At 37.9% G+C, this 17,386-nt stretch overlaps 1 protein-coding gene across 1 annotated transcript; it reads left to right on the top strand.

The window, feature by feature from the left end:
• The first annotated feature begins 10,503 nt into the window (after nucleotides 1-10,503).
• Nucleotides 10,504-16,761, top strand: LOC145782375 (uncharacterized). The gene is made up of 9 exons (XM_082594160.1): nucleotides 10,504-10,590; nucleotides 10,989-11,268; nucleotides 11,706-11,896; nucleotides 12,299-12,584; nucleotides 12,818-12,990; nucleotides 13,926-14,345; nucleotides 14,591-15,022; nucleotides 15,192-15,717; nucleotides 16,386-16,761. The coding sequence occupies exons 1-9, from the start codon at nucleotides 10,533-10,535 to the stop codon at nucleotides 16,573-16,575; spliced, it is 2,556 nt and encodes an 851-aa protein (XP_082450286.1). The 5' UTR covers nucleotides 10,504-10,532; the 3' UTR covers nucleotides 16,576-16,761.
• Nucleotides 16,762-17,386: the final 625 nt, after the last annotated feature.

The following is a 17,386-nucleotide window of genomic DNA, read 5'->3' as shown; positions in this document are numbered from 1 at the left end:
CAACACGAATGCCCGGCAACGGTTTTTCCAAGCTGCACCAAAGATTTCGCGCGTCTCAGAATAGTTCAAAGAGCAGTTTGGAGACACTTCTTCTAAAAAAAAAGTCACTCTGAAGTACAACCAGACATTGTCAGAAAAGAGCATGAAGCTGTTGACAAGATAAAAGCTACCAGCATACTGAGTCACGGAAATTCATTCGCAGTTGAAGGTGATGAATTGTATAACTTCATCACACACGCATGTGTTCCACAAGAAAATGTCAAACAGATGCTGATCGTCGATGAGCAGGGACAACAGCTCTACAAAGAGTATGCTGCAGAACGCATTAATGGTGATGTCAGCTTCTGGGCACCAGTTAAAAAGAAAACAACCCCAGAACCCCAGAAGTACATGTCAACAAACAAGAAGCAAACAGTCAAGGTTCATGACCAGTCGGTCGAACTGAAAGAAACAAAAGATCTCTGCGGGCGCTTCATGGTGTGGACATTGACCAGAAGAACACTAGGTATCGGTAACCATCACACCGAGAGCACTATTCGCTCCAGATGGATCAGTTCTACCATGCACTGATAAATCAAAGCTCATCCATTGCCTGCTGTTCCAGACAATTGTTCACCTAATCAAACGTCATGTAAAAACCGTTCAGGTCTACTAAATCCTAGCGTATTACGTCATGGAATTTTTCCTAAAAATGAGCCAAAATTGCACCATCGTTCGTAAGACTTGTGTCAAACCTGTTTAAACATGAAATATTGCATCATCACCTTTGAACACCTGTTTGAATTGCGTGACAATGTCTTTCACTATTACGTCACAGTACTGCATATGTGAGTTTGAGATATTGATATCTATTCTGGTCATTCATTTTAAAATTGTTGCTTGAAGAGGTTGGTCGCATGTTTAACTGGTTTGCTTAGTGCTTGTCAGCTGGACGAAAATTTCCGTCTTTTATCCAAGTAATCTGTTCTGTAGTGACAAGTTTTAGTGGTGTACGGCGTTGCATCCCATTTTCGACAGTCAGGTGGCTAATTTTACAGAAATACAATTTTGAATAGACGTTTCAAAGGAGTGTTTCTTTTTCGGTCATTACATGCAGACGAACGGATTCGGGAATCTTATGTTACAATTTTCCCACGAAGAGATTATGGTTTACCGCTGTGACCACCTGTAGCATCTGGTTGAAACTGATGTAACAGAGCATGATGCGCAATTGCGCATGAACCAGCATCGGGTGGACAGAGAGTTGACACTGCTAATACAGAACTGTTACCATCGGCATCGCACATGAGTCAAAAAAAATGCCATTGTCAATAGCATGGTGGTCATCCAGAAGATGACAAAGAATACTGGGCAATCACGACAGTCAAAAATCTTAGCCAACACTTCAATAACAAGCTAATGACGTTGACAGCAGAGTTTGGCGAGATTATCTTGGTGTTCGACACGTACAAGTCTGACTCTTTGAAACAGAAAACTAGAGCAAGATGACGAAGAGACAAAGATCCTGTCTAATACCAAATCATGGTTGACACCAGAATCAAGCACATACCACTGAGTAGATTCCTGTCCCATGACCAAACGAAAGCAGGTTTGACACAGTATCTTGCTGAAGAAGTAATCAGATACAACAAGCATTCTCCAAAGCTGGTGATAACTTCAGCGTCAGGCCACACCAGAAGCAATCGGAACATCACGTTTGAAGTGAACAATCACGAAAAAGCTGACACCTTGATGATCTGCCTCGCAGCATCAGCATCACAGCGGAGTCCTGGTGCGCAGTTAGTCTTTTTTAGTCTGGAAACAGACGTTCTTGTCCTTGCTGTTGCAAACTACGACCAACTCTGCAAACACTCGTCCATTTCCATGCTATCAGATGCACTGGTGATCGCACCAATATGAAGAGACGAAAGCATTACCCGTATTCCATACTTTCAGTGGAGCTGATAACGTTGGCAGATTTTCAGGATTGGACAAAATCAAGTGGTTCCAACAGTTCTTGAAGGCAGGCATGGAAATAATCAGTGCACTAATACAGTTACGTGAGGACAGCACACTATCTCAGAATGTGAAAGAAATGCTGGCCAACTTTGTCTGCAACGACGTACTGCCCGAAGGGTGTCCACTTAAACAACATTCCAGAACTGAGATGGCACCTGTTTTGCAAGAACTTGGCGTAGAATCAAAACTTGCCTCCAACAATTGGTGCATTAGAGGAGCACGTTGAACGCGCGCGAGTTCAGAGTCGTGTCTGGTGCCAAGCCACTGTCATGTGGCAACAGCTCCTTAATCCACTTCGGCATGGCTACCATCAGCATGAAAGTGGGATTTCACCTACTGTATCACCACAAAGATTCTACCTGCACCACAAGCTATCATTTAACTAGTCCGATGCCAATGCAAAACCAACAGCTCAACCCAGGGATGTTCGTGTCAATGGAACAACTTGACCTGCACCGACTTGTTGTGTGGGACAGACTGTGAAAAATGACGTTGACTGTAATGCTGGAAATAAGACTCAGGACAGCTGTTGGAAAATTGAATTGTTTTTTGTTTGTCCAAAATATGATAGTGGCCTGCAGGCTTGCTTCTAATGAATTCCTTTGTCAACATAACTTAGCACTAGCATGTTGAATGAAGTTTATATCTCAACTAGTAAGTAGTAATGTAACGAAATATAATTTCGGCGGCCATTTTGAAAACCAATATGGCGGATAATTGCAAAGTGGTTAACGCTTGGTATCTAGGTATGCTTCTAATGGATTTCTTGACCCGTAAAACATAGAATTAGCATGTTTGATAAAGTTTCTAAGTTTATTAAGAGCCGAGATAGGCTATATCAAAATATATATTTGGCGGCGGCCATTTTGAAAATTCAAACTGGCGACCATGGGGACATCTCTGCAAATGTAATCAACGTTTTTCGGTTTCCTCATGGTCTAAGCTTTCCGAAAATGTATAGGTTTGCTAATCTCCAAAAATTTTAAACGAAACTCTTTTTTTTGACATAGTGAACCTGACTATATTGTCATGCAAAAACTACTACAAGATGCAAAAAATGTGATGTCGGTCTGCATGTTAAATGCTTCAAGCAATATCATATTCCGCAATGACTTGTTTCAATGATGTTGTGTTACTTTGCTAATTTTCATCTTCATATTTTTTGAACTTTTATTTCAATAAAATGCTCGATGACAATAATGACATGACAAGACATGAACAAGACATTTCCCATTTATCACTTTGAGCGATAAGTAAAATGTAATAACGCTTAAGCATTACGCACAAGAAACTTGTGAAATTTGATAATGGATTTGTCTAGCGTCTTATATATAGGACGACTTTTTTCTCAAATAGTACAAACACAATTAGGAAAAAAATAATTGTGATATGTTTTTTTAGGTCATAATTATGCAATATTTAAATTTTCCAAAATTTTTTTTAAGTACTTTCACTTTCGGCACAAATGGGTTAACTTTTTAAGTTAAATGGCACTTACGCATTCGGTTATTATTTTTAGATTAAAGTTATATCGCCAAGCTAGAAAAAAATCGATCTTACAGTCTATGACCGACCTTGTGTTGTTGTTGTATGTGAATTTTGTCTTTTAATCTGAGTTTGTAACGTAACCGCACGTCTCAAGGCAAGTTCTTGCAATTTTAGTTAATCTACTCATCTAAAGATTTAATGCGCTTAAAACAGTAAGTTTCATGTTTTGACGAGAGAGATTATTTTTTTACGACAATCACTAAAAACTAACACTTCCAACGAAAAAAGAAAACACAGGAATAAAATAGTTGATCGTGAGGTGGCGCAAAAGACCATGTTTTCGATGTAAAAGCGGCCTCGCATTGCGACACTTTCACAAACCACTTGCCAATTTCTTTCGCTTTGCTTCAAAGGAAGTTGTGCCGCCTGTGCGCTTACATTTTAATTGTATAATTCACTCACGATTGCCGATTGCAGCAAAACAACAAGAGACTTGTTGCATGCATTTCATTGCATTGCAATTTGCAACTCTAAAAATTATTGTGTTGTCAGGGCCGTCGCTGCAGGGGGCGTGCCCCCTCCCCTGATAACGACCTGTGCACACACACTTCAGGCACTGGAGAAGAACTGGTTTTAATTTTAGTTTCATTAACTAGGTGGCTAGTAAAAATATTACTTTTCATGATCTTTCCACTTGTGTGTTGATCCAAAATAATATTTATCGGCGATTAATTATCGGCGATAATCAAATATTGCCTTTGGCGATAACGATAAACGATAATTGAAAAAATAATTGAGCGATAACGATAAGCGATAAAAATTTATCGCCGATAATTATCGCCGATGAATTATCGCCGATAATGCCCATCACTGCCTACACCAAATAAGCTTTCGAAAATAACAAAGGTTGTATCAAACATCATGTAGTTGGAACGGCATGCCTTTATTCCTAACGATCTGGTCACCTTAACGATACTGATAGGTAGGACCTTGTTTGCAATAGGCTACAAATCCCATTTTTGCATGGGTACTAATATCGGATCATTTTTTAATCTATCTCCGAAACGAGGTACGTTTTAAACCGTCGTTTGAGAAGTGGTTGATACAGCACATTTCCGCGATTGGTTTTCTTGATCTAATTACTTACCATTATTCTATTATTACCATATGGGTTAGGAAAAAGTTGTCGCAATTTGTGGCATAAAAACGATGTTAGGAAGTGTATTATTGTTATTGATCGTTTAAAGCCGATGTAAAGCCGCGATTTATTTACTTTGGATAGGCTTCTTGATGATAGGCTACTTCAATCTTGCAAAAATAAGTCATCGTATTAATTAGTCAATTATTATCATTCTATGTAATACCTCGTGAAGGCAAGTTGGCCATGGTGGCCAACGTACCCACCCACGAAATGGGCCAACTTCCCTGCATGGCAACCATATTGTAAAAACTAAAATTTATGTCAAACTATCGAGCTTCTAACAACGGTCTCACCGTCAAAGTGAGCCTTAATAACCACTCTAGCGCTGCACTCACTAAATAATAACCTTTCTTATATAGTAAGAAAAAACTCACTCGACATCTAAAAAATTCTAAAATCCAAAAATTTTAAAAATCATAATTTTTTATACAAAAATTGTGCTCACATGTTTATATTGCTTGCTAGAGTCTCCCAACCTGGTGATAAGGTAGTTTCAACAGCACTTTCTCAGTATGCGTACGATACGTAACAATAACTATTGTAGTTAAAAAATTATTTAGAGTGGGCCAACTTGCCTATTGGGCCAACTTACCTGAGTCCCCCCTAGCCTACAGTTGTAGTGTTGGGGATTCTGCTGTACTACCAGCCTCTGTCACTTGTTGGTCAGTCGTTGCCATTATTATTACAACTAAAGCTCCCTTGTGTAACGAGAGTTAAAGTGTCGCAGAAACATTTAGCAACGTCTAAAATATCATGAAGAATGCGAGATGTGACAACAACACGCTCTACAAACACTGTGCCACTGTAACACAAAGCTTCATCTTCAACAATCGACTATCCAGCGGATTTGTAAAGACATGTTTAGTCATAATTCATGCAGAGTTTTTCAATTTCTTGCGCCCCCCCCTTGTGAGCCTCACATGCCTCCCAGTTTAAGAATCACTGATGTAGCCTAATTGCATCACTGTTGACATACAAAAACTAAACAAGAGGGAAAAGAATAACGCAATGTTTGCCTTGAAAAGACACTGGGTTGAATTCAAAATGCCTACTTTAACAAGGTAGTTACAAAAAATTTGGCTACGTGGAGTTTCCTACCGTGTGCAAGCTACCCCTCTTGAAAAGGTTTTGAATCAAACAAATCATCTGGAATGCAAAAATTGGCTATACACTGGATTGGGTGAGCCCCTAAACAGAGATGTCGGTCAACTAACCGGGGTTTGGGAAGCGGTTAGGGCCTTGAGCGATTTAAGCTATGGAATATCGAGCTTCTGCAACAAAATTTACATTTTTTGATGTCAAACAGCTAAATAAATATTAAACAAACTGAAATGAGTGGGATTCTAAACAACCGTGACCTTCCCCTCTCGGGGTGGGTACAAGGAGTGGTTGATATGGCCCTGCTACACAAGACCACTCTTCAACAATAATTATATGTTTCAACTACACCATCACAAAAAAACATCAAGAAAAATCAACGTTTTTGAAGGGGGTGGGGAGCATGCTCTCCCAGTCTCTCTCCCCCCTTACTCCCGTACTCCACTGCCTATGAATACGCGATTGATTCTTTAATTTTCCGGGCTATGGCCCCCTAAAATCATCCCGGGTTTACTGTAAAAGTACCCCTTGGTCCTCCTTGTCAACGCTTCTGAGTCGAGAGCTAACTTAGGAGTCTAGCTCCAGTCTTTTATTTTCATGAGTTTTGATTATTGATAAACGACGAATGAACTGAAGAACGTATACCACTTGAAGTAGAAGGGGGGGTTAATTTTAATTTCAACTTTAGCTCTGATACAGGACATTCTTTATTGCAGTGACGTCAATTTTTGTTTGTGGCATTTAAAGTTGAAATATTATTTGCTACTGTACTAAAACATGTTAATAATGTTGCAAGACAGCCGCAAACAGTTTTTCTGATTTTGGTTTCATCGTAAAACACGGAAAAGTGGTCATTTCGATTTGTGCGCATGACTACGGGCATGCGCAAAATCGAAAATACAGGTATTCTGTATTGAAGAATTAGAGAATAGGCTATCACATTAAATTGATCCAAGGGTTTTGTTTAGCTTTTGCCGCACAAGTATGGCTTCTTAAGTACCCTTACCATTCTTACAAAAGCAGAACTTTAAACCTTTTTTGATAAGATAAACTAGATATTATAGATATGTAGGCTAGTCACTAACGAAGCCCACATTCGTTTGGCGATAGCTTCACAATGCACTTGAATTTATCAATTTAGTAACAAAGCAACAAAGCGAAAATTTGAACTAACTAAACTGTGGCAATTAGCAGTATCAAAACCGCAAACAGCGTCGTTTTTTGTAACAGATAGATGTGACAAATTTTTTGCAAAAGATATTTCATCGTCGCAGATTGCAATAATTTGATTTAACAAAAAAAAAATTAATAGCGTCTATGCAATGTACGCGACTAATTAATCGATCCGAACTCCCTGCATCTGCAGTGTGTTTAGGAAATATCGTAATCAATTCGGGTTCGTTAGATTTCAGTCGTTGTTGATATATTACTCACAGTAAAAATGCTTTTTTGAAAAGCAAATGATAAGGAGTTTCTTTTTACGCACAACTTTATCAAATAAAGAGTTCGACTGGAACTTCCAAAATTGATGAACTTAAATTTTTGTTATGAATACTTTTTTTGCTCTTCATCCTAACCAAGTAGTCAAACGATGGAGACTTTTAATATAAGAAATGGCGTGGGTGCACATCATGAGTTCATGCATGGAGCTATAGTTCACCTCTATAGCCTGAAGAACACTTTCAAAGTTGCATTTATAACTTCATCATAAACATTAAATTACGATGCATTTGCACACCAAAAATATGTATTTCTGTGCCAAACTCAGGCATTAAAAAAAATTTAACAGAACTAGGCTATCACATAAAAAAATGAATGCTTAACTTTAAATTTTAGAAATGGATTTATACCTATCATTGCATGGTAACAGCACTCGCTCGAATATTACAAAACAGGGGTCGGTAACCTTTACCTAGCCGCGGCCAAAACTAAGCCCCATGACTGACTGTTTGTACCCCACTGGCATTGTAGCAGAGGTCCTCGTGCCCCAACAAGTAATATAAACTTTAAAACGGCCGATTTCCATTCCTAAGGGGTTCAGTGTTACCCAATTCTGTCATTAGAGTTAGAAATTAAGTTTTATCTATCGTTTCCGATATCAGTTTTGATAGATTTTGTCCGCCCGGTTAGCTCAGTGGTTACGCGCCAAGCTCAAGATCACGCGGTGCAAGTTCGACTCTCGGGGTGTGCGCTTGAGCAACGCATTTCAGGACTGCTCTCCATTCAGCGGAACCTTGTGAATGGAGTAATTCCCCGGCAACAACACTTCAACAATCGAAAACTTCGCTCTGCCAATCTCGGTAACCGACCCTGCGTCAAGAGCCTCTACAAGTATGCGAAACTACCAGGAATAACCAATCAAGGCTTTGTCAGTCCGAGGATAAAGATTCAAAACCAACCAACCATTTGAGCTTTTAAAGTAATATTCTGTTAGGCGAGCTATAATCTTATTTGGCTACTACAATTTATTGTAGAAAAGGCATGGAGCCACTAGCGTACGCAGGGGAGGGGGGCATTGGGCCATGCCCCCCCCTCAAAAATGTTGTGTGACGTCACGATATTGAGAATGATGCTTGTATAGTCTCTTTATGCTTGGGAATGATGCTTTCAGTCTAAAAAAAACTTGCCTAATTTTAAACAAAACTGCATTAAAAGAGCGAGTTTTGCCAATACCCAACATTCAAACATCTCAGCCAGGAATTAGCAACAAGAAAACGTAGAGACTTAGCTTTATTTCCGAAAAATGCCGAAGAAAACATGATCTTATCCTTTTGCTATGCCACCTGACAGCACCATTTTACAGGAATATTCATACCCACATTTTTGTTGAAAATGCTCTCAGAATGCACCAAATTTAAAGTAATTTTTCAAAATTTTCTGGGGTAGGCCCTCCAGATCCCTCGCCGCTGGGTGTCGTTTTAGGCGAAACCACCCTCGGGCTTCGCCCGCCGGTCGTCAAAACCCCCCCTTTTAAAATTCCTGGCTACGCTACCGTCAATGCCCCCCCCCCCCCCCCCTTGAGAAAATCCTGCGTACGCCACTGCATGGAGCCATATAATTTTAACGTTGGATATAATTTTGACACCGACGCCAGATATAACTTTAAACATTTTTGTCAATTGCTGCAGAAAATTATCGTTTCAATTCCGTTATCGTAAGCTATAATATGAAGAGTATTTCGCTATTAGAACAAAACGTGTAATAAATGTAATAAGATGAAAATCTGACCGTTTCATTTACTGATAGGCTACGGGTTACTTTTCAAAATGTTGGTTAAAATGAATACTTTACCGATTCTTTGGGCACAAAAGTTGATTTTACCCACTCAAATGTTATGTTGTGTAGCACCGATCCTAACTAGGCTATGCATTAGGTCTAACCAGAAGCATTGAGAGTGGCAGTGGGGCCAGGGTTTTGCACTCAAACCAGAGACGATTTTAAGTGCTAGGGCACTCAAGCGTTATCTTCTACACCGTAGATTATTTTAATGAAGTGCATCGACAAGTAATCTATATTTTTAAGAAATAACTCCTACTTTTTAGGGAAAGTTCTTTAAAAATTTTTAAAAGATCTTATTTTTAGAGCCAATAATCTCCTTGATTCGGACTCCGGTTATTTTGTGAACTGATTTGGTCCTGTTATAAAAAAATAAATTGGAAAAAAATTATACAGGGAAACAAGGATCAGACAATCAATTATTGCAATAAAACGGTTTTAACAAACAAGCAAAGCTACCGTTCATTAATATTGCGCTTGTTTTAAGCTAAACAACATATTTATGATAACTTCCAGTGGTGATTTACTCTCTTACCATTAATCTTCTCATTTACACCTCTATATATTGCGGGGAAAATTGCTCCAAATTCAGCATTAAGCAACGATCTATTGGCTCCTGCAGGGCTTTAGTTCTAATAGTTTTTTTTATAATGCTAGTGCAGGCTACTTCTCCAGACTAATGATTTTCTCAATGCACGGTATCTGTAACAACTACGCTTTCTGATTCATTTTAAAATGGTTGCAAAACAAAAAAGTGTGTACTGGTAGCAGTTCTTCTTATCCGCTGCTTATCGAACTTCGAGCCCAGACGGCTTCGAGCTTATTGAACAGCGGATCATAACGAAAGAAGGACATTTGTTTGCTATTGCATTACACAGAAATGACTGGTCTACGATATTAAGATTAAAAGTTGGTTTGGTCTTGAATCTTTATGCTCGGACTGAAAAAAGCCTTTGATAGGTTATTCCTGGTAGTTTTGTATACTTGTAAAGGGTTTTGACGCAGAGCCGGTTACCAAGATTGGTAGAGTGAAGTTTCCGACGTTGTCGCGAAATTATACCACCATTAGGCGCCGCTGAATGGAGAGCAGTCCTGAATGCGTTGTTCAAGCGAACACTTCGAGTGCCAAACCAGCGCCGCGTGATCTTGAGTCGAGCGCTTAACTACTGAGTGATCAATCTGTTAAAACTACATAGGCTATACAGTAAACTAAAATTAGCACAGCAAGGGGTTTTGAGCTGATTAAGCGGTATTTTGTATTGCAAAAGCAACTAGAATAATAATTCCGTTATGGATAAATGTTGGCTAAATAAAAGGAAACTATTGTAGCCTACAAACAGATGTTAAAAAAGTTACCACCGCTCATCCGTAACTCATCGCTTTTCAATAAAGTTAATTTTTTGTTGTTGCTATTAACATTACGTTATTTGTGCTACAGGTGTTGATAAGGTTTTCAAGTGAAGTGATAAACATGAAGTTGATTTGCTGGAGTTTCGTTTTAGGTCTTGTCGCCATATCTGCTTTGGCAGGTAGGTAAACATTGTAGTCTGTAGAAACCCCCAAGTTTAAAACAGTTTAAAGACACAAAAAAATATTTACCACAAAGTTAAATGCATTTTTACAATACGTTTTTGATTCTTTGAATAAAACGCAGAAAAAACTGTTTGCAGCTATGAACAAGACAATAAATCATATTAGTTTGGAACTCGTATTGCTCATTATAGTTAGTAGGTTGGGTGGGGGTAAAGGCTAAGTAGCTTGTTGTCATTAAACTCCCATACAAACACGCTCGTTCTTAAAAAGCAGTTTTTTTTAATTTAAATTTTATAGTTTGTTTGGATATCCAGGCCGATATAAACCATGTGGCGTAGAGCAATAAATTTTATCCTCATGGTTAATAAAACAACAACTTGATGCTTTGTTTCAGGCAACAAAAACTCCTTTCATGATCAAATGACGACGGATCCCAAAATGGTACCTACCATCACACCCCATGAGCAGATGCCCATCAAAACTACTGACGAACGATTTGTCGACGACGAGGTTAAATATTCAGATGTGATTCAACTTCTGACGACATGGAAAAGCGAAGACAACATCAAACGCATTGTGGCCTGTGACAACTCTCAGTATGTTCAGGCGAGCTGTCCGGTTGGTGAGACGATCTACGTGCGAAATGGGTTCTTTGGTAGAGATGACAGCGCAACGTAAGTACTAAGTATAAACTATAAGGTAAAATGTAATATTTTTATGCGTAGAAGACTGTAAAGTAATGAAAATTAGCCTATTTTGGAATTGACCTACTTCCATACCATCCAATTTTGTCTGATAGCTTAGTCACAATTTTCGGAATTATAATTTTTGCAGTGGTTGAACTAAAAACTATAAAAATATTTTTTGAAGCAGTTTGAAAGAGTGCGTCCTTTATGTACTTTTGTATTGGCTTTGAGATAATGTTTTTACTGAAACAATTTGAAAAGGAAAAATGTAGACACGTTCAGTAAGGCAGTCCTGACATAAAAAGTAGTGAGTAGACGTGTGCAGTAATTCGATTGCATAGAGTTGCCTTTTTTATCTACCAACAGGACAAAATTAGTTGCTTTTACAAAAAACAAAAATGTTAAGAGTTGTTTTTCATTTCAAGTTGCATTCGCAATGGAGGGCTAATGCCACTTCCAACCAAGAGGTGCTCTTCTCCTCTTGCACTGCAGAAGCTGAAGCAATCTTGCAACAACAAGAATACTTGCCTGCTTCAATCAACCGGTTCGCTTTTCGGATATCACTGCTTTGGACCTTCCATGTACATCAGAATGACTTATTATTGTATTCCACGCAGTAAGTTATCTGTTACAAATTATAAAATATCGATGTTGAGAAATATTGATAAGGTAGTAAAGTGGCCTAATCTACTGCACATGCTGATACTGCATCTAAAGAAATCCTTTCAGTCTAGACGCCATCTTCAAGTTCGTTTTTACTCACAGCTTTCCCGAGACTCTTACAATGTTATGGGAAGTGATATTTTCGTTAGAAATAAAATGTTCAAAAACAACATCTGAGCTTGACGGTAAAAAATGCATTGTTTGCCTGGATAATTCTGAAAGAATGTTAGAATTGGAAAGCTTTGTTTCAAGAATTTTATTGACTTCTGAAAACTTAAGGTTGCTGTGTGTAAAAGCGTTAACCTTCGGGTCCAGACGCTTCAACAAAAAATACAAACATTTTTTGTATTTGCAGTTTCTACCTACTTTAAGGAACACATGAAAACTCTTTCTCCAAAGCTTTCCCCGAAAATCGATGCAGTTCTCTTTCAAATTCTGAAAGAGTTGCCGAAGTCTGAGATCACCGGCCAGAAGTTTGTCTTCCCAACTGAAACCCCATTCGGCATGACACCTTTGATGCAGAAAACTCATGTTAAGGAAATTGTTGCTTGTGAGAATTCGATCAACACCTGGGCGAGATGTCCAGAAGGCCATGTCATCTCAGTTCAGTATGGATTCTATGGGCGAGATGATTCTCAAACGTAAGCTTATTGATTCTGAATATTTTCACATCAATGTATAAAGAAAATTAAATTAGTCTGTATTGAAAAAAGCATTTGAACAAAAGTTTATGTTTTGCATTGAAAAGTCTATTTAACGTTAGTCTGAACTTGTAGGCCATTATAATTTCTAAGAGATAGTCATGTAACGATATTTCATTAGCTTGTTGCAAAAGAAAAACCCTCTTATAACGTTTCTATTGCTTCATTCCTAGATGCTCTCGTTTTGACCTCCCCATCAAAACCACCAAATGTGCAGCCCCACTCTCTTTGTTGAAGTTGAAGCAGTCTTGCAATTATAAGAACGCCTGCTTGCTTCAACCTTTGACTTCTGTTTACGGTGATTTTTGCGTTGGAACTCCAAAGTACATCAAGATGAGTTACCAATGTAAGCAGAACAATAAAATAGTGTAAAGCAGAGTTTTGTTGAAACGTTCACCTTGATATGCTTGCAACGGAGAGTCAAAATGCTTTGGGAGCTTAGCTTCTGTGTTTACGCTGTTAACATGCAGTAGAACCAGACTTTTTACCGCAAAATTAAAACCAGAAAGGCACTGGAAGAAGTGCACTAATAACCATTTTTTTGTGAAAATATGATTATAAATAACATAAATATTGAGGCTTTGGTATATTTTTATCACTTACGCTTTTTATGGAAGATAAAATGCAAGACTTTTATCGTCAAAAGTATTGAAAGCAACAATCATAGCATACCATCCCCTTTGAAGTTTTTGTGTTTGTTTTATTTCTAATTTTTAGTTACAATGGCGCTTGACAACAATTTTGATTGTTATTTATTCCTATGCTAATTCAATTGTAGTTCAACCGACTTTGTCTTGCATCTATTTATAACAATAAATAGGCTAAAAGCAAATATCGAGCACAAACTAATGACACAGCTTAATTGTTATTATCATTAATCAATATAAAATATTAACTTTTTTATTTTAGTAATGCATTGAACTTACTTTAATTAAAAATGCAGTTATTATTTATTTGTTCAGTATTTTGATACTATTTTACTGAACAATAAAATAATAACTGCATTTTTAATTAAATTTTTTCAGTATTTTTATACTACCCAAGAAAAACGAAACAGTAGAAAAGAAAAGCTAAAACTACCACGTCCCACACCCTCCATACAATGTGACTTTTGCCCACGTCTTTTCCATCATAGACTGGGCCTCCAAAGCCACATACGACATCACCATCCAAAACCAAATTCAATTTGAAGACGAAACCAATGCTCGGACACGAGCTGGAGCCGACGACGATTTTGATATTTACAGTAGAATTAATTTTGTAAATTGTTTCTTTTTGTAGGTCTCGATGTGCAGCAATTGCTGAGGAACACAAACGTTGAAACTCTCCTTCCAATAATTTTAAGAGAAAAACTTGGAAACGTTGTTACCAGTGACCTAACTGAAGATCAAGTTTTGTTCCAAAGATTGGTTAAAGAATTGTTGAGAAACAGACTACCAAAGCGGCTTGAAGAAATGAGACCATTTGGAGGAGAGCAAATTGCCACGAAGAAAGAACAACTTCTAAACCAATTGATCAAGCAACAAATCTCAAGACAGCATGGACAAATCGGACAGTTTATGGTTTATGGAGACGTACAACAACAAGAATTTTGGAAGAATCCAATGACTGATGAAGTTCGAAGACAGCATTTGGTCAAGCAAGACATGGGCTTTCCTATCTCCAACATCCTCGAACAGTATGAGACATATAATAAACACGGTAATTTGTTATATCGAGCTGCATTAACATTTAGCCCTAGAATATTCATACATAACTTATTCAACGTTCAATATTTCAGTAATAGTCCCATCAGTTGATGGATAGCCAAAATTTATAGCAAGACGGATTAACCACAAACGATGGCATGGCTTAATTATTTTTATTTAGCATAAAAAATTATGTTCTTACAAAAAAAAATTTAACTGTGCAATCTTTATATTTTTGAATTTTTTCAATATTTCTAGATCTCAATGTGCAACAGTTGTCGGAGAAGCAAAAACTGGAGACGTTGCTTTCAAAAATGGTTAGAGAAAGGCAATGGGGGAATGTTGCAAAGAAATACAAAAGTGAAGATCAAACGTCGAACAGATTGGTTGAGGAACTGATGGAAAAACGGCTACAGAACCAAATCAAGGAAACAAGACCATTTCAACGACCAAGACCATTTGGACGAGAGCAAGTTGACGTGAAGAAACAATTCCTGAATCAATGGATCAAAGAACAAATTCCGACACCACATGGACAAATCGAACAGCTCATGGATGAGGGCGTAAACCAAAAAGAACTTTGGAAGAATCCGATAATCAAAAAAGTTCTTAAACAGCATTTGGTCAAGCAAGAGATGGGCCTTCCTTTCTCCACCATTCTTGAACAATATGAGACACCCAATGAATACGGTAAATTTGTTATATCGAGCTGCAATAACACAATATTCTCATTAAAGTAACTTTATGCATTTTCATGGCTTAATTATTGTTATTTAACAAAACAATTTAATGTTTTCATAATTAGTTTTCTAAACTGTGCGATCTTTTTCATTTTAAACTGTATTTTATGTGCCTATAGGTCTCAATGTGCAACAGTTGTTGGAGAAACAAAAACTGGAAACGTTGCTTTCAAAAATGGTTGGAGAAAGGCAATGGGGAAATGTCGCTAAGAAATACGAAAGTGAAGATCAAGCGTCGAACAGATTGGTTGAGGAATTGATGGAAAATCGGCTACAGAAGCAATTCAAGGAAACAAGACCATTTCAAAGACCAAGACCATTCGGACGAAAGCAACTTAATGAGAAGAAACAATTCCTGAATCAATGGATCAAAGAACAAACCCCGAGACCACATGGACAAATCGAACAGGTTGTGGTAAGAGACGTCGACCAAAAAGAAAGTTGGAAAAATCCGATGACTGAAGAACTTCGTAGACGTCATGTGGTTAGGCAAGAGATGGGCCTTCCAATCTTCAGCAACATCCAACAACTTGAGTCACCATATGAACTCGTTGTCTGCGAAAACGATACTTTTACCTTAAGTTGCCCGGTGAACCATGTCGTTAATGTCGTCAATGGATATTTCGGAAGAACTAACATTGAAACGTAAGTAACTAAACCAATTGATTGGTTGAAGTTTGTTGTTAACCAAGCTAAGCTGTGGCTGTGTTTAAAGCAAGATAACAAATAAAGAAATAGTCTGCCCAATAGCTTAGTTGGTTAGCGCGTGACTTCGTGAACGCAAAAGCTTCAAGATCAAGCGGCGCTGGTTCGACTCTCGGGGTGTGTGCTTGAGCAACGTATTCTAAGGACTGCTCTCCATTCAGTGGCATCTAATGCATGAAATAAGTCCCCGCCAACAATACTTCAACAATCGCAAACTTTACTCTGCCAATCTTGATGACCGCGCCTGCGTCAGTGGTTCAAAGCCTCTACAAGTACGCAAAACTGACAGAATCGAGCTCTCAAAAAAGCTTTCCCAGTCCAAGGATAAAAATTCAATCGATCAATCAAAGCGTATGCTGTTTTATTTCGGTTGAACTAAATTCTAGTTTATTTCACCAATGCAGTCACAAGCTGTTTAACCGCCATATCACAGCAAACTTGTAGCATCAAGCTAAACCAGGTCACTTGTATCTACACTTGTGAAATAAACAACGATGATGATGATACAAGCGAAATTCGATTTATTATAAATTCTAGTTGTTTTCACACAAAAAAATTGTTTCAAATACAAACTTAGTTTATTCATTGTATTTTTCAACTCAATTCAGATGCCAAAACAAGCCCATCTTGCCATCTCCAATCACTTGCACAAGTCCAAACTCACTCGTTGTTTTGAGAAGACAGTGCCACGGCTACGAACGGTGTGTCTTGAAAGCTTCTCACTCCATGTTCGGTTATCACTGCATGGACATGCAAAGCTACATCAAGATGACGTACAAATGCGTCCTTGCATTGTAAATTCGTGATAATGATGACGTTGGAGAACACACAGAAGTATTTGCGTACCAGTACTTTGGCAGTTTGGATGCTCATCAACTTTACCAACTCTTTTAATATTTACTGCAATTAATGATTGTTTTTTGCTTTACTTTCGGACCTTTTCTAACTTGAGAATTTATACCAATACAACAAGATGCAATAATATTTGTACTGTGTTTTTTTTTAAAGTAAGCACTTTTAGAGACGAAAGCAATAATCATAATTCAAAGTAGCAGTCTACAATTTCTTTTCAATTTGAGGAATGTTAGGTACAATGATCTGATAGATAAATCTGTTTTTAAAATTCAGCTTTTATGCCATAATGTTTGCATCATGAACTATTTTGGTAGATTTTGGAAAATCGTAGCAAGCTCCTTTAATATTTAACTGAATTTTAAAAAAAACTCCGAAATAAATTCTCTGGTGAAGATCACAGAACGCGGTGACGATAAATTGTCATGCTACATCATATGACATACTAGGTTATACAGTATAAGTATCAACACAGTCATCCGAGTCGGCTGGATAGCGAATAATGAGAGCCCTGCTGCGACGCTTAAAACTCAATAAGGTAACGGTTTCACACCGCTCAAGAGCACGAAATTAGTTAAAAGCAATCCTTATAATAAATTGATTCGGTCTAGGTTGGCTCGATAACAGTTTAACAATAAGCTATATATTTCTGCGACATTCCACTGATGTTACACTACCGTTCTTGATACATAGCTTCTACACCAGAACATACTATGGTGATGGTGTTAGTAGTACAGTATAACGGTTAGCATAAGAT

The sequence above is a fragment of the Aplidium turbinatum genome, chromosome 1, assembly GCF_918807975.1.
Source record: "Aplidium turbinatum chromosome 1, kaAplTurb1.1, whole genome shotgun sequence".
In the NCBI taxonomy this organism is placed as follows: Eukaryota; Metazoa; Chordata; class Ascidiacea; order Aplousobranchia; family Polyclinidae; genus Aplidium; species Aplidium turbinatum.
Note: the sequence above shows the minus strand (reverse complement) of the source record. Positions and strands in the feature narration are given on the sequence as shown.